Source organism: Agelaius tricolor, unplaced genomic scaffold (assembly GCF_023055355.1).
Source record: "Agelaius tricolor isolate 1412-34295 unplaced genomic scaffold, bAgeTri1.0.p SCAF_34, whole genome shotgun sequence".
NCBI classification, from domain to species: Eukaryota; Metazoa; Chordata; class Aves; order Passeriformes; family Icteridae; genus Agelaius; species Agelaius tricolor.
In genome coordinates this window covers 1,869,763-1,896,221 of record NW_027269294.1, presented here as the reverse complement: position 1 = coordinate 1,896,221, position 26,459 = coordinate 1,869,763, and the positions used below count along the sequence as shown (strand labels likewise).

The window sequence follows — 26,459 nt, the reverse complement described above, 5'->3', positions numbered from 1 at the left end:
AGCTGGAGGCCTTTCTGAGTGATAATGCCATAACCATAGACAGAGTTTTATGAAATAGGCATTTAAAAAAGGACCCAAGATTCAAGTATGAAATTCAGGGTAGATTGGTAGATTGGTCTGTGTTCTCTTACTGTTTTTACTGTATGAAGTCGAGTGACTGCCTTATGATCTTGAGCTTGAAAGGGTAAAGTAGTACAGTACTTCCCAGAGTGAATGTAGCAGCTGTTATTGTGCAATAACAAATAAAATGGTACAGAATGCTGACTAGTAACACACTGCATTTAATGTTGTTCAGGTGCAGCATGCCATGGAGATCTTACAGAGAAGCTGAAGCTACTGTATAAAATGCATGTTTTGCCTGGTAAGTAAATCATATTAAAATAGCTCTTGTTTAGCTGAGAACAGGAATTTGGAGCAGAGTTGTTTATGACTGGCTTTCCCAATTAAAAATTAATTTGTGGGAATTACTGTATCTGTTTATGCAGCAGTAAAGTAAGGGAAAGCTAAAGTAAAGAAAGCTTCTACTCTAACCAGACAGATTTGGAAAGTCTGAAAGCACCCTCACAGCCCTCAATTGCTCCCTCCACAAGCATATAAATGTGCACATCTACATGCTGTGGTAAACATATCTAAAAACTTTGAGAGGACATTCCCATTTGTCTACTTTGAACATGGCTGATTGCTCCCAGCTGGTTTTGCTTGGAGGTAGGCCTGAGTGATTCAGTAATTTAATTGGGAAAAAATACTTCAAATACTTTCTAAAAATACTTAAAATTAAAAAAGACATTGAACTATTACCAAAAATACCTGGTGTTAAGAATGCAGTTTCTCATATCTGGGGACTGGCAAGCTCATTCCAAATGATGACAGGTTGTTTCAAGGTAGGAAAGAGGGCAAACCCTGCAGTAAGTAATGGAAGTTTGCATGGGAAGATGGGTAAGCCAGCCTCTAGAAGCAAACACTCCTTGTGGTACAGTATTGGATGTTGGGAAGGAGACAATTCAGGTGCAGTTGTTCATCTCCTATGAGCTGAAAAGAGATGATTCTTAGCACATCACACCCTCGTACTTCTAGAAATCTACATTCGAAATGTATTAATGGAAATATCTCTCAGTTTTTAATTAAAGAGTGAAATTTTTAATGAAAGAATCTTGCTATGTTGCTTAGATCCATCCCCTGAGCAAGAAGAGCCAGACTCTGCTTTTGAAGCTACTCAGTACTTTTTTGAGGACATCACACCAGACTGTACACATGGTAGGCATCTTTTGTCTCGGGCATGAGAAGATGAGGTGATGCATTTCAATCAGCATGTCTTTTTAGGGAGCTACTTTTTAATGGGATTAAACTTTGTTAGCAAAGTATTCTCTGTGAAAAGTGTTATGGAGCATTTGTGTATGTGTTGCCATCTTGAGAGGTGCAGGTATGTGTACACTCAGAGCCCCCCTGAATTGTGCATTGCAGAAGTACTTGTAGAATAACTCAGTGTGTTGTAGTAGAAGTAATTTTGTGAAGAACAAGAATAAATAGATTGGCTTTCAAGATGTATTTGCATCAGAACTTAAAACATTCTAAAACACCAAGAGCAAAAGATACATCAAAATGTAGTTCAGCAGTTTGAAATCTCATGTGCCCTAATGAGAGCCAGGGTCTCATCACTTCTGCTTTATTGACTTTCTCTTTCTTGTTGTACTTGATGTGAAGTTTCTTTTTGATTCAAGAAAAATATAACCCATCCTTCAGGTTATGAGTGGGAGGAAAGTTGTTTGAAAATACAGGTAAGAGTTAATAGTCTAGAAATGGCAATTTCAAGTCCTGAGAGGCAAAAGAGGATGCACTTGTATAATCACCAAACATGTATCATGCTAGGAGGTGTGTTGTGTCAGCATGGGTTAATCATTGTACCATGTGGACAAAACCTAAGGTTGTCCCAGCCTAAGTAGTGATAGTATAAATTAAATGGAATTTATGGGCAGGTTTAAGGGTAAACAAAGCCATAATTTATACCTGTAATTTTTACTCTGCTTTTTTTTTGCAGAGCTTGTAAATATTTGTAAACATTTTGTTATTTTGCACTGTACACGTGAAAACAATGTGTGTATCTAAACCCACACTGATCTCTCTCTCCCCCTGCCCCTCCACTTCCTAGTTGTTGGCCTAGACAGCAGGAACAAACATGGAGTAGATGATGGGTTTGTTACAGTGAGTCTGAAAACAGACAAAGGTATGCTTGGTCTCTCCTTGTGAGTTACATCTTTTCATTTCATGTAAAGATGCTCCTTTTGAAAATGGGGAATAAAGGTAATAATTTGAGGTTTCTTCATGGACTTTTTCCTCCACCTCTGGGTAATTTGTTGGCAATAGGCAAGAAGAGCTCACAAGAGAATCGAAATTACCTGAGAATGTGGAGCCAAGAGAATAAATCCAAAGCAAAAAACACAAAGGACTTACCCAAGCTGAATCAGGTACTTCCGCTGCCACTTTTCATTAAATTTAAACTTTCTTCACGTATCTATAAATATTCAATGTATTAACACTGAACAGAGGTTTTATTTTGAACAGATGCTTTTTTACCAGAGTAGCCATCAGCTGATTGCAGAAGTTTATTGTTTACAAAATACTTTTAACTGGCATTCAGCTCCCAAAACATCCCAAAAATGAGATACACACATACAGGAATGGTAAAACATATTATTTTGATCTTTAGACAAAGGATGTGATGCTGAATATCACTAGCCAGCTCTTAATGTCTAATAAGCATAACCTGAAAGTAGTATTTTATGTTTTGTAATTTGTACTGCTAATCTCATTCCCCTTAGATCCACAGCTGCTGAGGAGGAGGAGACCCATTGGGATAGCTCTTTCCTCCAGAGCATGTAGGGAAGGTTTATTTCCTGTACAACAGTGATTCTTACTTAAGGTAGCCCTGAGCAAATCTTCCCATCTAATTTATCAGTTTTGAATTTCAAATACTTGTATCCAACTAAGTTACTCCTGTCAGCTAAGTGCTGCAGGACTTCATTTTTCATTACTTCTCATCAGTTTTAGCAAACCCTTAGTTATACTTAGCATCGTTCCTACAAGAAAATCCACCAAAATCAATGCAAAGTGTCTCACTGCTCACCCTCTGTTGCCCTCCTGTGGCTGCAGAGAAGTGTATTTGTGGTATGTTGGACAAAACATCCAATAATTTATTCTAAATACCTTTTAGAGATGCAACATATGTGACTGCCCAGTCATAGAATATGCTTCGTAGACTGCGCCTGCATTATGTAAAATTTCGCTTTAGTCACGTAAACTCTTGTGTCCTGCCTCAATCCCAGTGTTTTAAAACTGCTTTGGAAGATGTCAGCGCAATTTTTTCCTGCTCTTGTTAATGCTCCTTCCCCCTGCGTTTAGGGGCAGTTCATTGAGCTGTGCAAGACCATGTACAACATGTTCAGTGAAGACCCCAACGAGCAGGACCTGTACCACGCTACAGCTGCCGTGACCAGCTTGCTCCTGGAGATCGGGGAGGTTGGCAAGCTCTTCAGCATGCAGCCCCCCAGCGACACAGACAGCAGCAACTGCAGCAAAGCCGTTCAGGGCGAGCTGTTCCAGAAGAAGGAGCACCACCAGTATCCCCTGGAGCAGCACAAGGCCTTCCGGGGCAGCCTGGTGGCCGGCGAGGAGGAGGCCGCTGGCACCGACAGCGCCCTGGGCATGCAGATGGAAGACATTAAGCTGGAAGACTCTTCCCCCAGGGACAACGGGGCCTGCTCTTCCATGCTCATTTCCGACGACGACACCAAGGACGACAGTTCCATGTCCTCGTACTCGGTGCTGAGCGCGGGCTCGCACGAGGAGGAGAAGCTGCACTGCGAGGACATCGGGGAGGACACGGTGCTGGTGCGCAGCCACCACAGCCCTGCCCTGCGCAGGAGCACCAGCATCGACAGGGACTGGGCCATCACCTTCGAACAGTTTCTGGCCTCCCTCTTGACTGAGCCAGCGCTGGTCAGGTACTTTGACAAGCCTGTGTCCATGATGGCCAGGATCACTAATGCTAAAAACATCAGGATGAGGGGTAAGCCAATAACCTCGGCCAGTGACTATGAAATCTCTACTATGTCGGGATAAAAGGCAGTCGGGTTTTTTATTTCATTTTTTCTTTTTATTCTCTATTTATTGGTACCTGGCAGAGGCCCTGGTATTTTCAAAACGTAGTTGTTTTCACTAATGTGAAAATGTTGGGGTGCAGACATAATTATCTTCAAGTATAATCACTCTTTCTGTGGGAAATGTTACACATGCAAATTTTATTCAAAATACAGAAAAAAAATGCTTGTCAGTGAAGTGTGTGTATTATTAATATTGCTGTCCGTGTATAATGGTAAAGATTAGTTCTTAATTTCTAAATGTAAACTTAATGCCAATATTTATGAGCATTTTTAAAATAGGCATATATAGAGATGGGGGAAAAAAACCCCAACAAAATGGGAATAACCTAAAATTTAAAGGGACGCTGTCAACCTGAAAAGGACCTCAGGTGAAAATAAGTTCCAGGCAACATTCTTGAATCATAATTTTATTTAGTATTCTTTTTGGTTTTTTTCCAAAGAGGAATGCTTTGATTTTACTTTTCTGAATATATGAAAGACCACTTCAGTGACACCTGCCTGGCTCCTAACTTCCTGTGCCTGAGACTGGTATGCTCAGGTGAAAGTGAGAAGTCCATCCCAACCTAGCCGCCAAATCAGGCAAATGTGGGTAAATATGATGGTTTCTGCCCGTTTGCCTTTCCCTGGGTTCAGCAGAGACAAAGCCCTTTCCCAGCTGGGGCCACCAAAGGAAGATCTCCAGCATGAGCCTGCCCAGGGCTGTATTCCTCACCAGTGCACTGGGAAGCTTTGCTGGTGTTCTCCAAAGACAGTGTATGCAGGTCCCAGAACAGATTGGTAGAGTCTCTTTTCAAAATTTGAAGTCTGTTTTTAAAAGCTTAGGAAAAAAAAAAAAAAGTATATATATATATCTGCTTCTAAGGCTGGATCTACAGCACATATAGCTTAGTTCTTAAAACTAACCTTTACCACCAACCTATCATATCCTTGTTAGATTAAGAAAATAAAAGCCTGTATTGCATAAGTCTTTATTTACTACAGTGTAAAGCAGCAGTAATGAAACAAAATCTGCAAGATAATGTAACTGAATGTTTAAATCTTACTGAGAACACTGTCACTTTATATGAAATTAATAGTATCCTGTATTGACTTACTGAAAAATGTGTTAAAATGAAAACTGGAGCACCTGCACTTTGAATCCTTGCTTTTTTATACAGGTATTTGGGATTTTTTTTTAGATTTTGTTAGCTGTTTTTTAATTCATATTTGTTTATTTCAGGATCATGCCTACATGCCTAATCTTTATTTGCTGTTTTGAGAATATTTTCTGTAGAATACTGTTGATTTTTATACTCCTGTAAAATACTGCATCCACGTAACTTGCAGATTTTTTTAGCACAAGCTATGTTCAATTATTTTGTTTTAAAAGAATGCTTTTAAACTGTCAGATGAAGTGGTTTTTAACCACGAATAGGTAATGTGAACAAATAAAGTACACTCTGCACAGATTTGATTTTTAACTATTAAAGTCATGCTAGAGGGAAAATGAGGTGGTTGTGCTTTATTACACAGACAAATGTTAGTATGTCTACTGTTGATTTATTTAATGACAAAGCCAGAAACTGGCCTGACATCAAATAATAACAAAAATATGCAGTGAACATTACTCTGGAAAATGGTTAATAATAGAACATGGCAACATGTGCTGATAGCAGCAGCACTGCTGTGCAAGAGTGGTTGAGAGCTGGGAATACAAGCTGTGAAATACAGCTTAGTCATGTCCTAACAGCAGTGCAAGATGTTCCTCATAAATGGTGGCAGATAGCTCAGAAGTATGTCACTTCAAAAGACAATTAATATTTGGTTCTTCTCTTTCCTGTGGTGCTCAGTATCTCAGTTTAAATTTCCTGAATAGCTGCCTGCTTGTCCTATTTTCTAAAAGAACACATTTGCATAACTGATCAATCTGACATTCGGAGCTTGGGATGTTGCTGTAGTGGCAAGGCCTCTTCTGTGCTTCTGCAGAAATAAAAAACCACTATGGATGAGATCTTGTAGCTCTCATGGAATGGCACTTCAGGACATTAATAGAAGCATTTGCTCTTCAGAATTCAGGAGGAGAAATAAAGGCTGCCTGAGAGATACAAATAAACTAAAAAAACCCGAGCAAATTATTTAACAGAGCTTGTATGAAGGCATGCCAGAAGATACGGAGTCTGAAAAAAAAACCAACCAACCAGCAACAGCTGAGGGTTTCTATCTCTAGAGCTGTTCTCCAGCTTTTAAATTGTGTTCCTCCTGAGCAAAAATGCTCAGATGTTGAGTTGCCTCTGAGAGTTAACTTCCAGGTCCTTCAAATAAAGTCATTGTTGTGGGGTTTTGGGGGGGTTTGGGTTTGGTAGGGGCTTTTTTTGTGTTGTGGATTTGTTTTAAATTTATTTTTTTTAAGCTTGAGACAGGGCTTCTTTTCAAGTGAAGATTTTAAAAGCAACTGGAACGAAGCAGTCATGACCCTCTACCACTTGCAGCAGAGTACAGCAGCCATCTGCGAAACAGGATTGAGAACCAAGGACCTCTTAGCAAGCTGGAGGCAAGTTAAGAGGATGGGGGCAAGAACAAACTAGGATAAAGCTTTCACTCATATCCCAGTGCAGGTGCATGAAACTGAAAATTGTTCCATTTTCTAGCAGGCCAAAGACACGACTGCTGACAATATTTTGGACTAACCCGTTCTTTATTTGCTACCATTGTAAACATCTCTATTACACAGACATCACAGTATACATTATTGCTTTTGTATTGTGGTAAACAGGAATTCCTATTAGTATGCAGCTGTCTAAGCACAGTGTCAAAAGAAGAAAATGCCCCCAAGTTGTCTTGGGCTGGGTTGTTGTCAGTTCCCTAGGGAAAGACAGTATCTAGAATGGCACAAGAACCATCAGTCCAAAGATGGGTCACCATGGTACTACAGCAACACAAACTAGAACGACAGGGGGAAACCACAGGCTACGTCCTCACCACACATCACTAGCAGTATTATTGTCAAGGATGCTGATTGCTCAGCTCCCACCTAACTAAACACAAACTTTTTCAGTATAATTCCTAAAAAAAGGCTGTTATTTCTCCTGTGAAATTTTATTTAAATTAGGACGGAAAATCCAGAAAACCAGTGGAGCTACGTGTGTGTTTAATTTTTCTTGCATTTTTCGAAGATTGTTTCGTTTGATGTTGCATTTTTGTTTTGTTTTTCAAAGACTGAAAGTCTGAAACTATTTACCTGGGGTGTTTAAATTGGCCCCTTTTACTATTGCCCTTTAGGACAAAATGCCCTATTCTTTACACGGCTGTATCAGCTGACTGAAGCACGGCCAGTTTAAAAAGATTCTTTCTTTCTTCCTATGTAACACTGTCTTCACATGGCTTTCCAATCAAGTTCCTTACCTCTGGAACACTATGTTTACTTAGTGAAAGACCAGATTTTACATTTGCTTGTAGTAAACTTCTGCTTATCTCCAGATTAATTTGTTCATAGAGTGGCACCATGTTTCAAGCATACACTAAACAACAAAAGTGAAGGTAGTCTGTTAAAACATTTGCTACAGGAACAACAACAAATTTAGAAAACCACCTTTTCTCCAGTTTTAATTTTTTTTTACTACTATTGCATAAAAGCTTTCACATAGTGAATGTTTTAAAGAGGCAGCAAGTTAGAAAACTAACAGCACTTGCAAGTTCTAATAAGATAATCTGTATTTAAAACATGATGGTTAATAAAAAATAATTTACCGAGTTTTTAAGACTCTTAGAATAACCTGTGAGCAACAAATTCTGATGTTCAAGATTATACCAACTTGCAGAAAAGTGGCCTACCTCCATTTCCAGTCTTCCATAACCTTAGGATTGTCACGTTACAACAGAGTTAGCACAAAATAGCACTGACTAGTAAAGCCTTGTCCTTGCCTTCTCTAAGCACAATCTGACCTATTTCAATACATTTTCTAGCTACCACCATAACACAGTTAACCTACCAGGGGTGCAAACAGGGAGAGCCAGTATTAGTCTACATATAGTGAGTGACTCCTAGACAGAATTACTGGGCTAGCTGATCATACAAAACCACATGCAAATAAATTCTAACTGTTTCCTGGGAAGGTGCACTGGAGTCTAAGCTAAACATTCACCTTAATTACTACATGCAAACTAATGCATTCCCTTATGTCTCACTCACCTGATGATGGTTGGGTTTACTGCCACAGTTTACTTCCCAGATCAACCATTGATTTAACAAAAAAAAACTAGCAAAGATGCATTTTATTAAAAGCTTGAACTACTACTACATCTCAGGTGTGTGATAGAAACCCTGAGACTCGATGGTTGGGCTTTAGAAGCCTCAGCAATAATTAAATGTCAGTCTCCCAGAGAACAGGAGCCCAGTGAAAGTTTCAGTGCTGGTAAGACAAGGGTGTAGATGAATTTTGCAACTGTAGGAGAAAACAGAAAAAAAAAGCTTGCAGATGTAGCTCAGGGGAGCCTTTAGAGATGGCTCAAACCATTTTGTAACTAGCTAGCAGGCAGATGATGATAACAAATAGCATCTCCTTGGCTGCTACTGCCAAACAATTGGGATCACTTCTGGAATTCAAAAAGTCAGTTGTGTTTTGCTTGCAAAGGAGATCTACAAGCAGTAGAGAAAGTTACTAATGCAGACGAACTCAATAGAAGATGGGGCTAGAAAGTAACCACCTGGGCTGCTTTCCACTTCCTTCCTTGAATTTTTGGCATGTCCAGGGTCTGCAAAGCTCAGAGAAACAGAGCTACGCCCCAGGACCCGAATCCCAGAATGCTCTCCACAGGAGCTCAGCTCTTCATTGGCGAGTATTCCAGGACCCACATCCAGGGGAGCAACAAATAACTATAGCAGAGGTGGCCTTTGAGTCCTAGCAAAATGCATGTATTGTACCTGAATATCTGTATAGAGGCTTTGCCCTGGTTGTCCTTGATGGGCTGCAGCTGTGACCAATGGAGATAACTGGGATAAAAGGGGGGGGGGGGGGGGGGGGGGGGGGGGGGGGGTGGGTTGGCCTAACAGGGAGAGCCTTGGAGGAGCCCTGAATTGAGAGGGAGCTGCATGCAGAAGAAGCAGTCTGTGCTGTCAAGATCTGCAGCCATGAGAACACACCAAGGAGGTATGGGATTTTAGAGATCTGATAGCAACAGTGTGGGACTCTAGAAATAGAACAACATCAAATAACTGGGTCTCCCACTGTCAGTTTGGATCTAATCTGGTCAGTTCAGCTGTTCAGTTCACAAGCCAGGACAAACCATAAATACTCTCCCTGTGTACATCTTCACAGTGCTGGTGTTGTTGGTTTTGGGGTTTTTTTCTATTGGTAGAGCAGCATCACCCCAGCAGAGGTGAGACTGAGCCCTTCCCCACCCTGAACACACTCAGCTTGTCTGACTCTGGTCTGTATCTCAGGTACCATAAAAAGACAAGAGAACTGTGGGCCCCCATAGACGTGTCCTGTGTACCCTGGTCAGGAGCTTCCCCACAAGCAAGAGCTGCCTGCATTTAAGGGACTGGGAGCACAAGGGTGGATGCAGTGCAAGGAGTCACTACTTACACAACACAGACTCACAGGATTACTGGGGTAGGAAGGCACCTCTGGCGATCACCAAGCCCAGCCCCTTGCCTAAAGCACGGCCCCTCAAAGGAGGCTGCTTAGGGCTATGTCCAGGTGGGATTTGATGATCTCCAAGAAATGCAGTATTACATATTATATTTCATACTTATCTAGTGTAATAACACTCATTACAAAGAGGAGGTTGTCTTTTCTTTTTTGTTTTTCCTCGTGCTTCCTTTCATTGTGTTCAATGCTTATATTCTTCAGGAATCTCTTCTGGAGTAGTCATTGACTAGAAATTAACTAGTTTACCTGAGATGATTAAAAAAAATACATGAAAGCTTGTATAACATACAAATTTTGTGCCACTGTGAACCATTTATAAGGTGAAAAAAATCTTTCTCAAATTACTCAAGTTTCTAAGGCTGTGATCTAGTTAGAAGACTGAAAATAAAAAGCTGATTGAAAACAGCAGAAGGCACTTATTTAATAGAAGGTCTTAGAAAACAAAGTGATGGTCATACCAAATCCATTTCAAGTTGCTCTGAGCAATAATTAGTCAGAATACAGACATGAAGTTCTATCTATTAGATTGTCTGAGGATGGCAAGATTAAGGAATACATCCAAGTTGCATCCCTTCCATGGAAAATACATCTTTTTTAGACTTGTACTCAGATGTGAAGTTATTTTTACAAAATAAGGATTGTAGCTGCAATAAAGGGGGTTTTTTTTAATTTCTAAAAGGGCTAAAGTAAATCTGTTGTACCTCCCACTAGGAATGCCCCCTTAGCTGCTAAAAGAAAGGGCTGACAACAGATTCTGAGTCAATCATTCTCATCATTTGAAGTCAGATTAGAAAGAATCAAAAGTTTTTGCAATAGGAATACTTTTAAAAGAGTAGCTTTAGCCTGAGGATCTTATCCTCATGCTGATGACACGTGGTTCTTTTTGTTTGTTTGGAAACTAAACTTGTTTCAAGCATAGGAATTGGCTGGTACAAATCCATAGATAAATTTCCTTTTCCAGAAGTAATTTCTAGTAAGTACTAGAATACAAGTAAGTACAATATGCTGATGGATGAAGCCCCTTTTCCAAAATTATAAACAAATAATACATCTCCTTTGAGGACCTCTTAATTACAAAGAAATTTAACATTGTTGAGTGGAATGATCAATGACATATAAAAGAACAAGAGCACAAAAAAATCTAAAACCACAATAATTTCAACTAAAAGCTGAACCTCAACCATTACGTTCGAAGGTTGGAATTTAAATTCAAATTTGAAAAGCACAACTTAAACTGTCTTTTAAAAGACCGTTAACAGTCAAACCCATTCATAGAAAATAGGATGCAGCATAAATATCTGCTTCACGTTTCTGCACCAAGAAGTATAAAAGAAAATGTAAAAGTAAGCAATCCAGAGGTTCTTGAGATTTGTGGTTTGTTTTTTTGTGTTGGTTTGTTGGTTGGGTTTTGTTTCGTTTTCAAAAAGCTGCCCTTTGGAGAATAGCATAAAAATTCCTGTAAACAGAGGTTGATTGTCCAAGCTTCCCTAACTGAATTTTGCTAATTTTCTTTTTCTTAATGTAAAAAAAAAAGTTCTATTGTTAGACAGTTTTTGGTGAAACACAGAAAATTTCCATCCAAATGCATCACTCAATTTTTAATACAGAACCTCATAATACTGCAGAGGAATTAAGGTTTCTTTGTATCTTGTAAGGTCAGTACCACATTGTAATCCAGCAGAAGTCCCTTAATTTTTTCATGGAATTTCTCTCTGTACTGGTTGAAGTGCATAATGCTTTCTGGTTCCTCTTCAAACCAGAACTTGTCAAACTCATAAACTAGATAACCTGTGAAGAAAATAAAATACAGCCAGTCCTAGAGTGCTCCTTTAGACTCTGTTCAACCCCTGAAAACAAGGACTGTCCCATCCTGATGTACAGCAAGCTTTTGGATGCTTTAATAATAAATAAAAAAATCTGCAAACACTGAGTTTTCAGACTGGAATATCTAAAATATAGGAAGCCCCAGAAATTATCCTTAAATGTACATTGCTGCAGCACAATGTTTAGGCAACAGGTGCATTTCCAATACAGAAGACAAACAGCTTGCTCTGGCTCATGAGGAAAGAGTGGAAATGCACTCCAAGGAGCCCAGACTCCGTGTTGTGGCCAGCCCTGAGTGCCAGAGCAGCTACAGGTACTTACAGTAAAACTGATGGAAGTGCTCCATCTGTGGCAACCCAGAGACCAAGTTGTAGAGATGACCCTTCAAAGCACCATTCTTGAGCAAGCTGTATGCCATCTCTGTCAGATTGATCCCAACTATGGCATAGGAGTATCTGCAACACAAATCATGGGTTTGCATTATGGACTGGGAGACTTAAAAGGTTCCCTGGCACACTCTGCTCTAGCATAGCTCTGACAGTCCACAATTTTCCTGTAATACTTGTAAAAGTTACTGTGAGATTGAGATGGCAAAGCTAATCAACTGACTTCAACTTACTCATTTGAAATCCTCAGATCTGCTGGAATATTAAAAATTGGATGTGAAAAATTGCTGCAGTGTAAATGGAATGTCTACTTCAACCTGCTGCTCAAGCTGAAAGAATCTGATTTTCTGTTGCATGGTATAAAAAGTATTATAATAGAAATTCTTAAACAACAAGTGTTTGTAGAGGAAGAAAAAGTAAAAATTAATTTATTTCTACCAATTATATACTCACTTAATTGAGCAAAAAGTCTCACATAAGCTGTTCATGACAGAGTTGCACAGGGTAATGTTATTTACAATTCAAGTCGTGAAGGGCTCCTGTTTTTTGGTAGGTCATCAAGTTAACAACGAGCTAGACAGATCACATTATTATATCTGACTGGTTTGAGAGCATATTTCTCTGTAAAAACAGCTAAATGCTTAAATATGCCAAGTTTTTGAAAACAAATTTAAACAAACAAGCCACCTGTTTGTAAATACTTATTACACAGCAGAAACCTAAAGGGAAAAAAAGGACCTTAAGGGTAATCTTAAACTATCCCAACACAGGATCAGTAAGAAGGTGAAAAACAAGTATGAATTTCTAAATCTAATCGAAGTCCACTATAAATAAAACTAACTACAACGTTAAAGGCATTTACTATGTTAAGTAAAGATGATATTTTGCAACATTTTTGCCCCAACAAATCTGTTCTGGGGGAAAAAAAAAAGCTGCACTTAGTTCCCAGCTAGAAATTGCTTTCTGTGTTTGGTTTCTCACACCTTTCTATTTTGACCCTTTTTTTCATTCTTTAATGGAAAAAGCCCACATGTATTTTTCTCTTTACCTTCTGGACACATGTTTAACAGTCTTCACTTAAGTTCTTACATAGAAGCAGCCAGGAAAAATTCTGGAGTGACTTACCCCAGCTTTGGGTGGTTTGACCGAGAAAGGATCTGACGAGCTTCATTGGTGTAATGCTTACTGAAATACCTGGAGGTGTAAAATGTTATTTTAAATTCTTTGGAAAAAAAAATACTGTGCTCATGTCAGCATTAAAATCTGTACCTTTAAACTAAAGGTGAAAATTAGCTTTGAATTGGAAAATGGCACAAAATGAAAACCATGGAAAAGGCAGCAAAATAAACTATATTCAGCGTGAACTAATACTGTAAAAAAAAAATCATTGTGATCTGAACATCAAATATGAAGTTCAACCTAGTCCAGAAAGTTAGCTTAGCAAAGATTTGTAAACTTGTCTATTGTTCATTACAGCAGGAATTTTTAAAGCTTTTGACAAGTTCAGTACAACCTACCGACTCTATCATAAGGCAACAACAAAACAAGGTGTCTTGGGCAGATTTCTGTCCCTCCCCTCATTTCTTACCTTACCCAAGCCCATCACATGTTTACAAAGTGCAGCCCCTAGAGATGTTGAACATGATACTTTCTATTTGCCTCTGCTCAGTTTTTATTGGAAATAGCATTAACGAGAGGAAAGACAGACACTGAAAATGAGTTACCAAGAGAAAGAAATGCCTCTTTCACTTACAGCAGATTGAGCAAGCCCAGCAGCCCCATTCCTCTGAAGTCTGTTTTAGGATCCTCGCCCTGGAAGCCGATGTCGCACCACTGCTTGCTGATTCTGGCCCTCAGGTTCTCGTGAGGCATCAGCAGGTTCCAGAGCTGCACAAACACACTGCCCTGTCAGGCTGCCCAAGTGTTCCAGGGACAGAAGGCAGAGCCCTTGCTGTGCTGCTGCAGCCTGGAACCATTCCCCAGGCACTGAGCAGGGCACAGGCTGCAAGCTGCTTTGTTCCCTTGGTGCAACCTGGGCTCTGCTACAATGGCTCACTTCAGCAGTCATGGAAGTTATTGTATTTAAGATTAAGTGGGGTATTTTCCCTTCACAGACAAAGATGCTGTGTGGATACCAAAGAAACAAAGACTTGTTTCACTGCAGAAATGAACTCATGCATTATTTTGTAATAGGACAGCTATAAACTGAAATATAGATTCTCAATGAATACTCATTTAACATGTCAGTGCTGGGGCTTCCATAGCAAGCTGAGATAATTATCAAGTTTTATCTTCCAGCACCAAACTACCTTCCTTGATATTGACTGGGATGCAGTAATAAGAAAAAATTAGTGTCTTTTTTATTTAGTAATTAGTGGTTTACAAAATTAGACATGTGCATAAGGTTATAAATCTTTTTAGTAGTGATTCTTCAGTGATGCATCACAAACTCATTTTTCTACATATATATTGTTGTGTCTGATTTCACACAAAATAACTCCACTGCATGTAGCTCTAGTTTTTTTCTCTGAGGTTTTATTTCAATGTGTCATTTCTGCAGTTTGCAGTTCTGCTTTGCAGTTTGTGAGTAGAAAAGAGCTTTAAACAGGCCAGCTGGTAAGAATGCTACCAATAAGTTCTTTCAAGGTGTTGGACTTAGAAGGGGGGGGAAACCAAACAAACAGGACATGTATTTTAAAAATTATTTCACCTCAATTAACTGTTCCTCGTGTTCTTCATTCTCTGAATCATATGGGACCTTCCTTAGGTTCTCCACAGCCAAATACAATTTTTTATAACCTGATATCTGTAGCAAGGATATTTGCAAGTTTGTCTTAAACCTGAAACAATGACAAAACACCATAGAGGAGATTTAAATAGGCCTACTCAGCCATAAATTCTAGCTTGAATTACAAAATAAGACCTTTCTTATGTAAACACCAGAATTAGGAAGTGCTTTGTGTGTACCTTTACAAACTACAGCCTTTATGTGCATCTTTACAAGCTGCAGCATACTGTAGTTAAGTGCACTTACATACTTTAAACATCTCTAGCTTATTCCAGTGCTGCAGTCAGACACTATTGCCTTCACACTTATGGGGAAGAAAAAAAAAGAAAAGAAAGGCAAAAAAAAAAGCTAAAATCAACTCCATAGATCATCCTGACCACTGTACCTTCACCCACCCCCAAACTTATTGTAACTCTTTGCAAATTTCATTCTGAGTACTTGTGTTGAATATAAACATGGCACCAGGTTAAGCAGCTGGAAGAACATGGAAACAAGTGAGAACAGAGAAAGGTCTCCAAACACACCTTGTGTCCTTCTGTCCAATCTTCTTTTCTTTCATTACATCTCTGACACACTTCTCCACTTCAGCTTCTTCAACGTGCACAGCATTTCTTAAAACCTGGGCAGTTAACACAGCAGAGGACTTCATGAGGAATGAAGACTTTATTATAATAATCAAGTCTAATAAATTATCTACTTTATTATTACTGCTCAGCCTCTCTGTGTCTGTTGTGTGTATTATTTGCTCCAAGAGGAGAAGGGTCTGTTCAAGGCAATTGCTTACAATGCACTGCCTCAAACTGCATCTAAAAGATCTGCAATAATTACATGAGAGGGTGATTTGTACTTTGTCAGGCTGTAAACAGCAATGTTTACATAGGAGCTGCACAAAGAATAAATACAAAGCTGGAGAGTTGCTTGCTCTAGGTTCCTGCTTGCTTTCAGCTGCTGAATTATGTTTTCCTAATCCAACTGAAACAAGTGCAGCCAAGAAAATGTTCCTGAATTAGAAGACAGGTAGCTAACAAAGCTGAGATTTCACTGAAACAAATGTTGGAAGGGCCATGGGATTATTGTTGAGAAACCTTAAATAAACCCAGCACACAGAACACAAAATTCCAAGTTCTCTTCCCTCTGTCCTTTACACATCTTCAGTTTGCCCCTCTCAAAAAGTGAATGCATGTGTTATTTTTCTGGGATCTGTCTCTGAAAAAAGGTTTTATTACACTTTCATCTCTGCTATCTCTTACCTTATTTTTGGATGATTCCAGTGAATGTTCTGCAATATGGAAAAAAGTAGATTTCAATGTTAAATTGAACTGGTTTAAATAATTGTCAGTAAGTGTTCTTGCAGTATGTAACGATTATAAAATTCTGCATCCCTTTTATACATGTTATAAAAAATTAACCTTAAAATGAACAGTTTATCAGGTAACAGAATGTCTTAATTTACAGAGATTTTTCTTTGTAACTCTTCAGTACAACGCTGAAAGTAGATTTGGATTTTTTAAAGCATCAATTACATGTACAAAACAAAGACAAATTTGAAAAGGTGTCAGGAGAGAAATATGTCAATTGATATCTTGCTGTTTCGTGTTTATTACTGAAGAGTAAGGAAGCACGGTCACTTCCTTAGTTTATTGTAAAACCACAAAAATGTTCAGCAGTTTCTTCAACTGCTATTTTTGATCAAAATTCTGCATCAAGCACAGCTGTAAGTTAAATCACTCTTCCTCACCTCCAAGAAAATCCATTTATGTCTATACAATGTCAATTTTTTTAGTAAAGGAAGGTAAAAACATATACCCAAAGTGATGGGAGGACTCTAGTGAAGTATGATTTCTGATTTGCTTTTTGATGGCACTGGAATTCCCTCAGCAAGGAGACAAGGACGCTGGTGCTGGCACTGATTTAGAGTTCTCACAGGCTAGCTGGGCTGGCAGGAAGGTGACAATACAATTCTGGGGATGCACGCCAGGTACCGGTGTGCAAGCAGGCGGCTCAGGGGGGCTGGATCGCTCCCCACAACACCTGCGATGGGGCAGGAGGGGGCCGATCCCTTCTGCCGGGTGACAGGAGGACAGGGAACGTCCTCGGGTGGTGCCAGGGGAGGTTCAGGTTGGATATGAGGGCAAATGCCAGCACCGACAGGGCTGTCAAGCACTGAACAGGCTGCCCGGGGCAGTGGTTCAGTCACCACCATTCCCGGAGAGATTTAAAGCACGGGTGCATGCGGCACTGGGAGACACGGTTTAACGCTGGGTTTGTTCGGCAGTGCCGGGTTAATGGCCGGAATCGATGATCACGGGGGTCTTTCCCAGGCTAAACGATGCCGCCACTGCTGCCGCACCCGCCGCTCCCGAGGCGCTCCCGCGGCCCCGGCCCCTCCTTACCTACGCTCAGCGTCCTTCGCGCGCCCGCCTCCGCGCCGCCCAGGAGGCGCTGCAGCTCGCACTTGCCCGTCAGCAGCCGCAGGACCCACTTGAGCCAGAACCGAAAGTAGTTGCTGTACAGGAACCCCCAGACGTGCGCCCACATCTTCCGCGGGGCCGGCGGGGCCCGAGCGCGGCCCGGCCCCGGCCGCGGCCCCCGCGCGCTGCCCCCTCGCGGCGGGGCCGCCGCGGCCCTCAGAGCGCGGCGGGCAGCGAGCGGGGCCCGGCCGCGGCCCGCGTCCCGCCGGAAGCCGGATCCCGACCTGGAAGCGATCGCGGGCACGGCGGGCGGCGGAAGTGGCGCCTGGGAGGAGGCTTCCCTTGGGAAGGGGCTTCCCTTGGGAAGGGGCTTCCCTTTCGCCGCGGCCCTCAGCGGCTCCGGGCGCGGCTGCTCCCTCGCCCGCTGCCCGCCCGCCTCCTGCCCGCCGCGCCGGGCAGCGCTGTCACTGCTGCCCGCAGATCCGGGCTGGGCTGAGCCGACCGTGAGAGAGAGACATCGAGTGCCCGTTTCAGAGTTGCACAACCCTGGGTGCTTCATCCACAGATAATCCACAGATCAAGCGCTCCAGCTATCAGAACTTTTTCCTATTTGTACATTTTAGCAAACAAAGGGATTGCTGTTCGTTGGCTGCAAGTTACACAGTTCTTGCAATACTAATCGGTATTCTGTCTGCTGCTGGTTAATGGTCCTCTCACCTCTGTGCTCATTAACCCCGGGCTCCGTCTCCCTCCTGTGTGGCCGGTGCTCTGTGAGGCGGTCGGGATCTGCCCCTGCCGCAATTCCCTGTTACCCAGTGGGAGCCGATTTCAGCACAATTACTGAGTTACCTGCATTTGTTTCTTCCTCACCTTGGGAGCTCTGCCCGATGTCCCTGTGGCCCCTAAATTCTGCATTTATTGTGGGCACTATGGGCACCCGCTTTGTCCACAGCAGTGCCTCCTTCTTCCCAAGCTTTGTTAACCTCCCCTGGCTCGGGGAACATTGAAGCCTGTCCAGCCCTAAACCTTAACAAGACAATTCCACCAACGAATAATTTTTGGTAGAACACCTGGACATCACCTAGAGCTTGTTGGATGCTCTCTGTTTCACGACTTAAATCTCCCCTCTTGCTGGTTAGTCTTGAAAGTAGATAAAGCTCAAAACACCAAAGGATATTCTTTCTGAAGAAAATTTTTACATATTCCACATCTTGCAACAGTTGGGCTGGATGATTTCAAGGAGTGTGTTACCATGGATCTTGCCTTGCCTTTGCTGAATGAAGGTTCAGCCTGAGTGTTCCATTTAGTTTCAGTCACTACTGCCATTGTATTACAATTTATTGTTTCAGTAAACATGGGTTGAACACTGAATTGTATGCAAAATTTGGAGTGTTGTAAGGGAGCTGGCAGACGTGCTTGACTGCATTCTGATCTATTTTTTGATGTGTGGAAATTGAACTTACTTTTACACTAAATCAAAAGGCACACAGCAGGTCTGATGGCCTATGTCCCACAGAGGATTTCAGAGCACAGACCAGCTTGCTTGGCATCCTCTCTCTGGGTTCTGCACTCACAGGGGTGCAAGGTTTCATGTGGGGAAGCCACTGGCATGTGAACTTCAATTGTTTGCATGTCTTATTCCTACACTTAAAACCTGTGAGGAGAGCTGGTGCCTGTTGCATGTTCAGAGGCAATGTAACTGCTTAGTTGTAATGCAATCTGACTTTCAAAGCATTGGGGCATTGTGTGGAAATAAGCTGGAAAGTATTTATCTCTGTTTAAAAGTATTCTTGGTGACAAGAGACATCACGATTTTATCACATTACCTCTGTATAAGTTGTTCCAAGCCAAACCTCAGGAAACATGTAATTAAAAAATTAAAGATCCAGTGCCTAAGAACTGGTAACAGAAACTAGAGGAAAGAAATTTGTCTGTATGGCAGGACCTGGGTGTAAACTATAGCTTTTCCCACCTAGTTTGTAGATGAAACAATTCTGAGCAAACCCTCAGGGAGGAGAAGATTGTGCTGTCCCTGCCATCTGAGAGCTGGGCAGCTGCTGTGATGTTCAAACAGAGCTGGGCTGAGCCCCTCTTGTCAGAGGAGCCCTGGCTACCCCAGCAGCTGAAGGGCATCCCTTGGGTGTTGGAAGGCAGAGGAATTGCAGCCATGTGAAGAAATGTCGGGGTGGTCAGGTCCTGACACAAGGATTTCACTGAGGAGTTCATTAAAGTGTGAGCTACTGACATTTTAGCAAGTCCAGCAGGTGCATCCCTGAAGTGTGGGTGTGAACAAATAACACAGGGAAATTTCCAGCTGATGAGACTTTTCTTGATTTTTAATACCAAAATTAAACTGTGCTGCTGATTCAAGGGTTTTACTTTCCATGGGATCTTTTAAGAGATTAAATAGCTTCATACCAATATGAATATTTTTTATTATATTTATGCTTAAACAGAAATTACACTTCGTGTAGAATGTTAAGAACCAAAGTAACTTTTACTATAATTTTTGGAATTTGTTCCACTTTCTATTGTGATTTACTGTAACAATACATACACACAGTACAGGATTATTGTTTTATCAGTTCTTTTTGCTTCCAGTCTCCAGGACTGATGTGGAGAATATCTGGTATTGACAGAACATTGCACAACACTTCTCTGTGACATAATTAGATTTGTTGAGGTAAGCATGGCAGATTTTAAGGTCTTGGTTTAAATTAAGCCCTTCTGAAATGTGAGTTTAAAAGATGCAAGCTTTAGTCTTACACTTATTTTTGCTTATATGATGTTTCCTTCACTTGAAATCTGTATTTTAAAGTAAAATCTGTTACCAATTAATGATTTAAAAATATTATAGCATGCTTTTTTGACTGGATTTTTTTCACAGCTTTTTGTAAATTGCAAGACAGCAAGCATGTTTGATTTTGTACAAATGTTAGCACTTGAATCATGCAAGATGCTTCTGTATCATCATGTGCAGTCAGTTAATAAATTATATTAAGACAGTAAAAAATACCATGCAGTAGCTTAAAAAAAAATCCACCTTCCTCTTGTATTCAGTATTTGCCTTCAGGTTTTGCCTTCACAGAGATTTTGGTTGAAGTAAAGATCATAACCTGTTTACTTTTCTAAATCCCATATCTTGGGTGACCAGCAGGGCAAATATCCAGCAGCTGGATCCCCCTCTCTGGTCAGAAAACTTTCCATGGCAGCAGCCATTACCTGTTATTACTGGTGGTTATTCTTTGCTCCTGTACCTTTGCAGATGAAGGACATGGAAAATAATCTACTGCTTGGCTCAGCCAGAAGCCTGGATAATGTCAAATATTTATTTAATGTTTCTTTTATCTACCCTTGCTTACACATGGATGTGTGAAAACAGTATAAAAACGTGGAGCAATCATCTGAGCAGGAAGAGACGTTCACTTCCCAAGCACAAGGACCAGCTTAGGAGCTCTCTCTTGCAGGTGAGGAGAGCCAGCCCACTGAATCACTTGCTTGGTGTTAAGAATTACAGGTTATTCAGCAAGGTGTCCTTCTCTGGAGTCTTTGTAAAGATAATCCATGTGCAGAGATGCAGGAGGGCTGCTGATGGGAGGGGAAATTGCTCTGAAACAATTGGCAGCCCCAGAGCCCCAGCACAACTTACTCCAGTTATACACAGCTCCTGAGCATGTGAAATGAGGTATGGAGGGAGCCCTGGGAGGGAGACACTGTGGAAGCATGAAGCAGATAAGGGACCCTGTTTGCCAGTAGGTCCAAGTGCTGTGGAAATTCATGGCAGTTTCACTCATGAGATTTCTGATTTGTTTTTTTGAGGAACACTTAATGCACGACCTCATTGAAAGTTAATGACCTGGTCCATGGAGTGAGCATCAAGTAAATGATCCCCACAGCTCAGCATGGCTGAGGAACTGTATCTGCTGCCTTCATAAACAACATCAAATGCAGTCAAGGGCAGCCTCCAGGGACCTTCCCCCCACACTGTGTCACTTGGTTATTAGTTTCTGGAAATACATCACGGTCTCATCTTTTTTTTTTTCCCCTTACTTGCTCTGAACATAAGCTAAAATGAAATGTGTGTTAGATTTCTGTTAATCCTATCTTCAGCAGCCCTCCTGCTTGACCACATCATTTACATGTTCGTTTTAGCTTTATTACAGATAGAACACCAACCAATAAAGATATTTTATTCATTACTTGGGGGGTGTTTAATGCTCATTTGTTCTTTTTAGTTCTTAATCTCTATTTTCCTGCAAATGTGCCAAAATCTACATTGACCCCCCATCAAAATTTGTGCCCTGAGCTTTTAGTTTATTAAGTGGGAGAGGGGAATGGTGATGGGGAGGCAGTAAAGAGGATTGTGTTGTGATTGCACTGCATCTTATTAGCCAATTATAAATGCATTTCCAAAGTGTCATTTAAAGAAGATTTCTCAGTAAAATATTTCCATGACACAGAAACAGAAGGTAGGGGGAAGTTCCTAAGAAATGGAATAGGACAGGAATAATGAGGTCTTACTCAAGGCTTCACAGCAATTCATGGAGCCACACTGAGATTTTTAGTTCACGTATATACTGACACAGTTTACTAGCAGTCTCCTGCATTTTTAATGAATAATAACATTTATAATTCAAAGTAATTAGTAAACAGAGATATAGACCCATCCATATCACAATTCAAACACAGGAAGGTCATGCTAACCTTGCCAGAGCAGCAATATTCAATTTGTGAGGTCTAAAATTTCCAGAACGGACATAGTTCTACTGTTGTTAGTATAAAGAGTGGCATATAAAGGCAGCATTGATATTAGGACTCCAGCACACCTGTGTCAGGACACATCTGTTGTAGGATTTGGCATTGCTTTGCACCACACCATTCATTCTGCACACAAAATGATTTGGGGGTTTGGTACAAAATGAGGTAAATTGTTAAGTAAGCAAATGGAGAAAGGGAAGGAAGAGATGCTGTATTAATAATACAAGCATATTTTTAGAAAACAAATTGTCTAGATTACCATCTCCTCTGGGTAAGCAAGGTAATGAATTATATATGCATTAAGAAGTAGATAACAGTTTAGATAGCAAAGAGCTTTCTGCTTTTGAGAGCCGCCCAAGCCCAGTCTGATTTCTGAAGCTGTCCTTTGCATGTTTGCAGCACAGAGCAGGAAAGCATGTTTTCTTGGTCACAGCTGTAGAATGAAAGGTAGATTTGTGAGCAGGTAGAGAACATGGCAAAGCAAAAGCCACTAAACACCTGCTCATCAGGTATGAGAAGGAGGAACCATTTGTCTATAAAACATGGGTGGTTTATTTAGAACTGTGTTGCTGTAAGTGGTTCCAGGAACCTTGGTAAACGAGGTATTGTTCCCTTTATAAACTATTGTTGTAGGAGATGTATTCTAAGCAGTGACTATTCTTTTGTTTTCTTATGGATTGCTGAAGACCCAAAAAGGCAACAGGTGTGTGTGTGCCTGAATGGAAATGCCCATGTGTGGAGCAAGGTACAATGGCTGCAGGATAATGCTGTTATCAAGGGAGAGGTACCAGTGCACCATTAGACTTGGATCCGCTGGGATTTTGCACCTGCTCGCCCTCCTTGCTCTCCAAAGGTGAACTGAAAAGCTTGGTTTATTTACCTGATTCTGTGACTGTGCTAAATGCATGTATTAATTGGACACAGCTTGGCTTCCTGATACTACTCAAGCTTCTTATTCATAACATTATGACTCCGGCTAAACAGCACCTGCCCAAGTGCCGGTCCGAGACGTTTTTGTCGCGGGCAGTCGATCCTTGCGGCAGCCTTGGGGTTTTTCGGTGCGGCTCCGAGCCTCGGGAGAGCGGAGGGCAGGCGGGGAGGGCCCTGCCAGGGGCTCCGCAGCGGGCACTGCCGTGGGCACGGGGCCGGTGCTGTGTCCCGGGCAAGGCCGGGCGGCGGGAGGAGCGGCTGCCCGTGCGCAGGGACTCGCGAAGCGCCCGCGCCCCGGGGAGCGCCGGTGTGCGGCGGGAGGGCTCGGAGCTTGGCTTTGTTTGCTGCAGGTGTAAACACAGAGATGTGGTAGGGCTAGCTGGGCTGCTGGAGTTTTGGGTGTTAATTTATGAGATGGCTTTTGTTCAATGCAGTTTTGAATTGTTGAAAGGGTTTTTAATGTAGTGGTTTTAAGGCGGTTTTTAAGAATTGTTTGTATGGTTTCACGTTGTTTGTAGTTGGTGTATGATCAGGGATATGGTGGAACTTCTTGAACGTTCTGGTTTTAGTGTTCCTAAGTTCCGATTTCTTTCTGGTTTGGTTTTTTTTTTTTTTAGTTTTATTTTTAGAGACAGGGGCATGTATATGGTGGGTTTTTATACAATATGTTTCTAAATTAGGGTAGTGATATTTTTTAGTATTTTAGTAGTTTAGATTTTTTGTTTTCATGCTTTTATTTATTTTTTTAATTTTTAAAATAATTTTTATACATTATTGGTTATTATTTGTGAGTTAGCATAAAGGTAGAGCTTTGGAGGCTTTTTTAGTAATGTTTAGGGTCAGTTGTAGGGTTTTGAGTTTAGTGAGTTGGTTGGATTTAATTTTTAATGGGTGTTTGTTTTTACTAGCAGTTCTGTCATTTTCCATGTGTATCTGAGTTTTTTGGGTTTCTGAGCCATTGGTTTAGGAGGAAGTTTATGATGAGAATGTACAGAGCTTTTGGGCTAGTTATAGTGGGATTTAAAGTTTCTTTACAGTTCGGTTGGTTTGAGTTTTCCTTAGGGTTAAATGTCGTGGGGTCTTTGTTCTGTTAGTCCTAGAAATAGGTTTGGTTTGGATATGCTGCGATGGGATGAGCGTGGGCTGCGTACCGGTGCTGACGAAGGTGCAGGATTTGTGTGGTTCTGATGCGTTGGGTTAATGAATTGATATGGTCTAATATATAGATTAATTAAAGTAGAAATAAATATAAAAATAAATATAAAATGATAGTGGTAAACATTAATATAGAAAACAAATACATAAACACCTAAAACTATAATATATAGTATATTATTGTAACATATCCTAATATATAGAAATGATAGTCTATTTTATATATATATATATACAAAGATATATAAAGATAGGTTGTAAATATAAAAATATTTAGATAGAGTTAAAATAAGTTGGGGATTTTTTTGGTTTTTATTAGGTCATAGGCTGGGGTTTTTTTCATAAATAGAAATAATATAAAAATAAAAATCCAGATATACAAATATATAATACATATACCGATATCTATAAATATTTAATATAAATAAATAGAAGTAAAAGAATATATAGGATATAAAAATAATATATCTATTATTATATTGAAAGGGTATTCTCTCTAATATATATATACAAATATAATAAATAAAAATTATAAATCTAAATGTGAATAGAACTATGAAAAATAAAATTATTTTTAGAATTTTAAATATGGTTTAAATCAAGGGGTGTCTTTGGTTTTTATTTGGTTAAAGGCAGGGATTTTATTTGAAATAATAGAAGTATTAGAGAAATGTGAATCTTAAGATGGAAATCTATAATAAATATAGAAAGAGAAATTACAAAACTATGGATATAAATTTAAATCTAAATCTATGTCAGTAATATGAAGAGTTGTAGTATAGAATAGAAATGACCTTATGTGGCAATATAAATGATAAATGGGAATAGAAATAGAAAAATATGTAAATATAATTTGAAAGAAAGGGAATTTTTTGGCTTTTATTCTAGTAGAGGCAGGGGTTTTATTTTAAATAATACAAGTGTTACAGAAGTGAAAATCTTAACACAGAAATAGATAATCAATAAATCAAAATATGTATAAAATATAGAAATAAGTCCTCGGAATAGATGTAATATAGAGTATAAATTTATTTATAATTTGACATTTATAAAGATAAATGTATAAGTAAGCAATACACATTGATCTACATATAAAAATAAATGTAATTATAAATAGGAAATCATAGGGGTAAAATCTATTTAAATATTGTCTAGAAGAAAGGGTTGGGGTTTTTTTTGGTTCTTATTGGGTTAGAGGCAGAGTTTTTATTTTAAATAATATGAATATAGATATTACTCTTACCTGTTTTGAAAAATTGAGATAGATAATCAAGATATAAATACATATATAAATATAAAATATAAGTAAATATAAATAATAGGAAGAGATGTAATATAGAATGCAAATAACAGTATACATCGATATACATTTTAAATGTAAATGTGAATATGAACCTGAAAAATACAATTTAAAAAAAGATTGAAATAGAGTTGAAAAGAAAGGGGTTCTTTTTGGCTTGAATTTGGGTAGAGGCAGGGGTTTTATTTTAAATAATGTAAGCGTTACAGAAGTAAAAATCCTAACACAGAAATATATATTAAATATAGAAAGATATGAATAAAAAGATATAAATAAATAGAAGAAATAGGAACAGATGTAAAATAGAATATAAATTTATAAATAAATCGGAAATTATAAATGTAAAAATAAACATTATACATCAATATACATTTGAAATATGAATGTGGATATACATATGAAAAAAATTATTTTTTTACAAATTTAAATACAGTCGAAATTAAAGGGGTTCTTTTTGGCTTTCATACGGGTAGAGGCAGGGGAATTATTTTAAATACTGTAAGCATTACAGAAGCAAAAGTCCTAACAAATATATACTTACTATGTAAAAATATGTATAAAAATATATAAATACATTTAAGTACTAGGGATAGATGTAATATCGAATATAAATTTATTTATAAATAGACATGTATAAATATAAATCAATATAGATCAATATAGATTATAAATAGAAAGGTGAATATCAATATGAAAAAATATTTTTTAAAATATTTAAATATTTTTTAAAAGAAATTGTTGGGTTTGGGTTTGGTTTTTTTTTATACTATTAGGTTAGAGGCAGGAGGTTTTTTTTCTTCTTCCTGGTTGTTTTGGGGCATTTATTTCAGAGCAGTTTTTTGGGGGGGATCGCCCCTGTTCTTTTTTGCCGCCTTGGCCGCCCGCAGCCCCGAGGCGCGCGGCGCCCCCGGCTGGGGTGGGCGGCAGTGCTGCCACCCTGTGGGCAGAGCGCGGTACTGCAGCCCGCCGCCGCCAGGCAGCCCTCTTGGGCGTGGCGCGTGGCAGACTTTGTTTGACCGTCTCAACAACGCGGAGAAAAGGGCGGGAAAATAGAGGACCCCCGGCGGATTAATCGGAATGCCTGCACGGAACACCGACGCGGGCGCGGCCCCGGCGGGAT

At 39.9% G+C, this 26,459-nt stretch overlaps 2 protein-coding genes and 1 long non-coding RNA gene across 6 annotated transcripts in view; 2 read left to right on the top strand and 1 right to left on the bottom strand.

Annotated features, from left to right (window-relative positions):
• Nucleotides 1-5,643, top strand: part of TBC1D9 (TBC1 domain family member 9) — a 47,109-nt gene extending 41,466 nt beyond the window's left edge. For 2 of the 4 annotated variants that reach the window (XM_071452438.1, XM_071452440.1), the window contains exons 17-21: nt 296-361; nt 1,168-1,254; nt 2,147-2,221; nt 2,359-2,462; nt 3,397-5,643. In XM_071452438.1, coding sequence (XP_071308539.1) covers nt 296-361; nt 1,168-1,254; nt 2,147-2,221; nt 2,359-2,462; nt 3,397-4,116 — 1,052 coding nt within the window. In that variant the 3' untranslated portion in view covers nt 4,117-5,643. The remainder of the gene's footprint in view (nt 1-295; nt 362-1,167; nt 1,255-2,146; nt 2,222-2,358; nt 2,463-3,396) is intronic. The other 2 variants (XM_071452439.1, XM_071452441.1) reach the window with 2 other exon arrangements.
• A 4,540-nt stretch (nt 5,644-10,183) lies between these two features.
• On the bottom strand, nt 10,184-17,438 carry ELMOD2 (ELMO domain containing 2). Its single transcript, XM_071452442.1, has 8 exons — nt 17,179-17,438; nt 16,036-16,064; nt 15,310-15,404; nt 14,708-14,837; nt 13,751-13,884; nt 13,123-13,191; nt 11,933-12,066; nt 10,184-11,575 (listed from the first exon to the last, which is right to left on the bottom strand). The coding sequence occupies exons 1-8, from the start codon at nt 17,321-17,323 to the stop codon at nt 11,418-11,420; spliced, it is 894 nt and encodes a 297-aa protein (XP_071308543.1). The 5' UTR covers nt 17,324-17,438; the 3' UTR covers nt 10,184-11,417.
• Nucleotides 17,423-22,863, top strand: LOC139602530 (uncharacterized). Its single transcript, XR_011683284.1, has 4 exons — nt 17,423-18,330; nt 19,798-19,879; nt 20,579-20,663; nt 22,641-22,863. It is a non-coding gene; the product is annotated as an uncharacterized lncRNA (long non-coding RNA).
• The last annotated feature ends 3,596 nt before the right edge of the window (nt 22,864-26,459 follow it).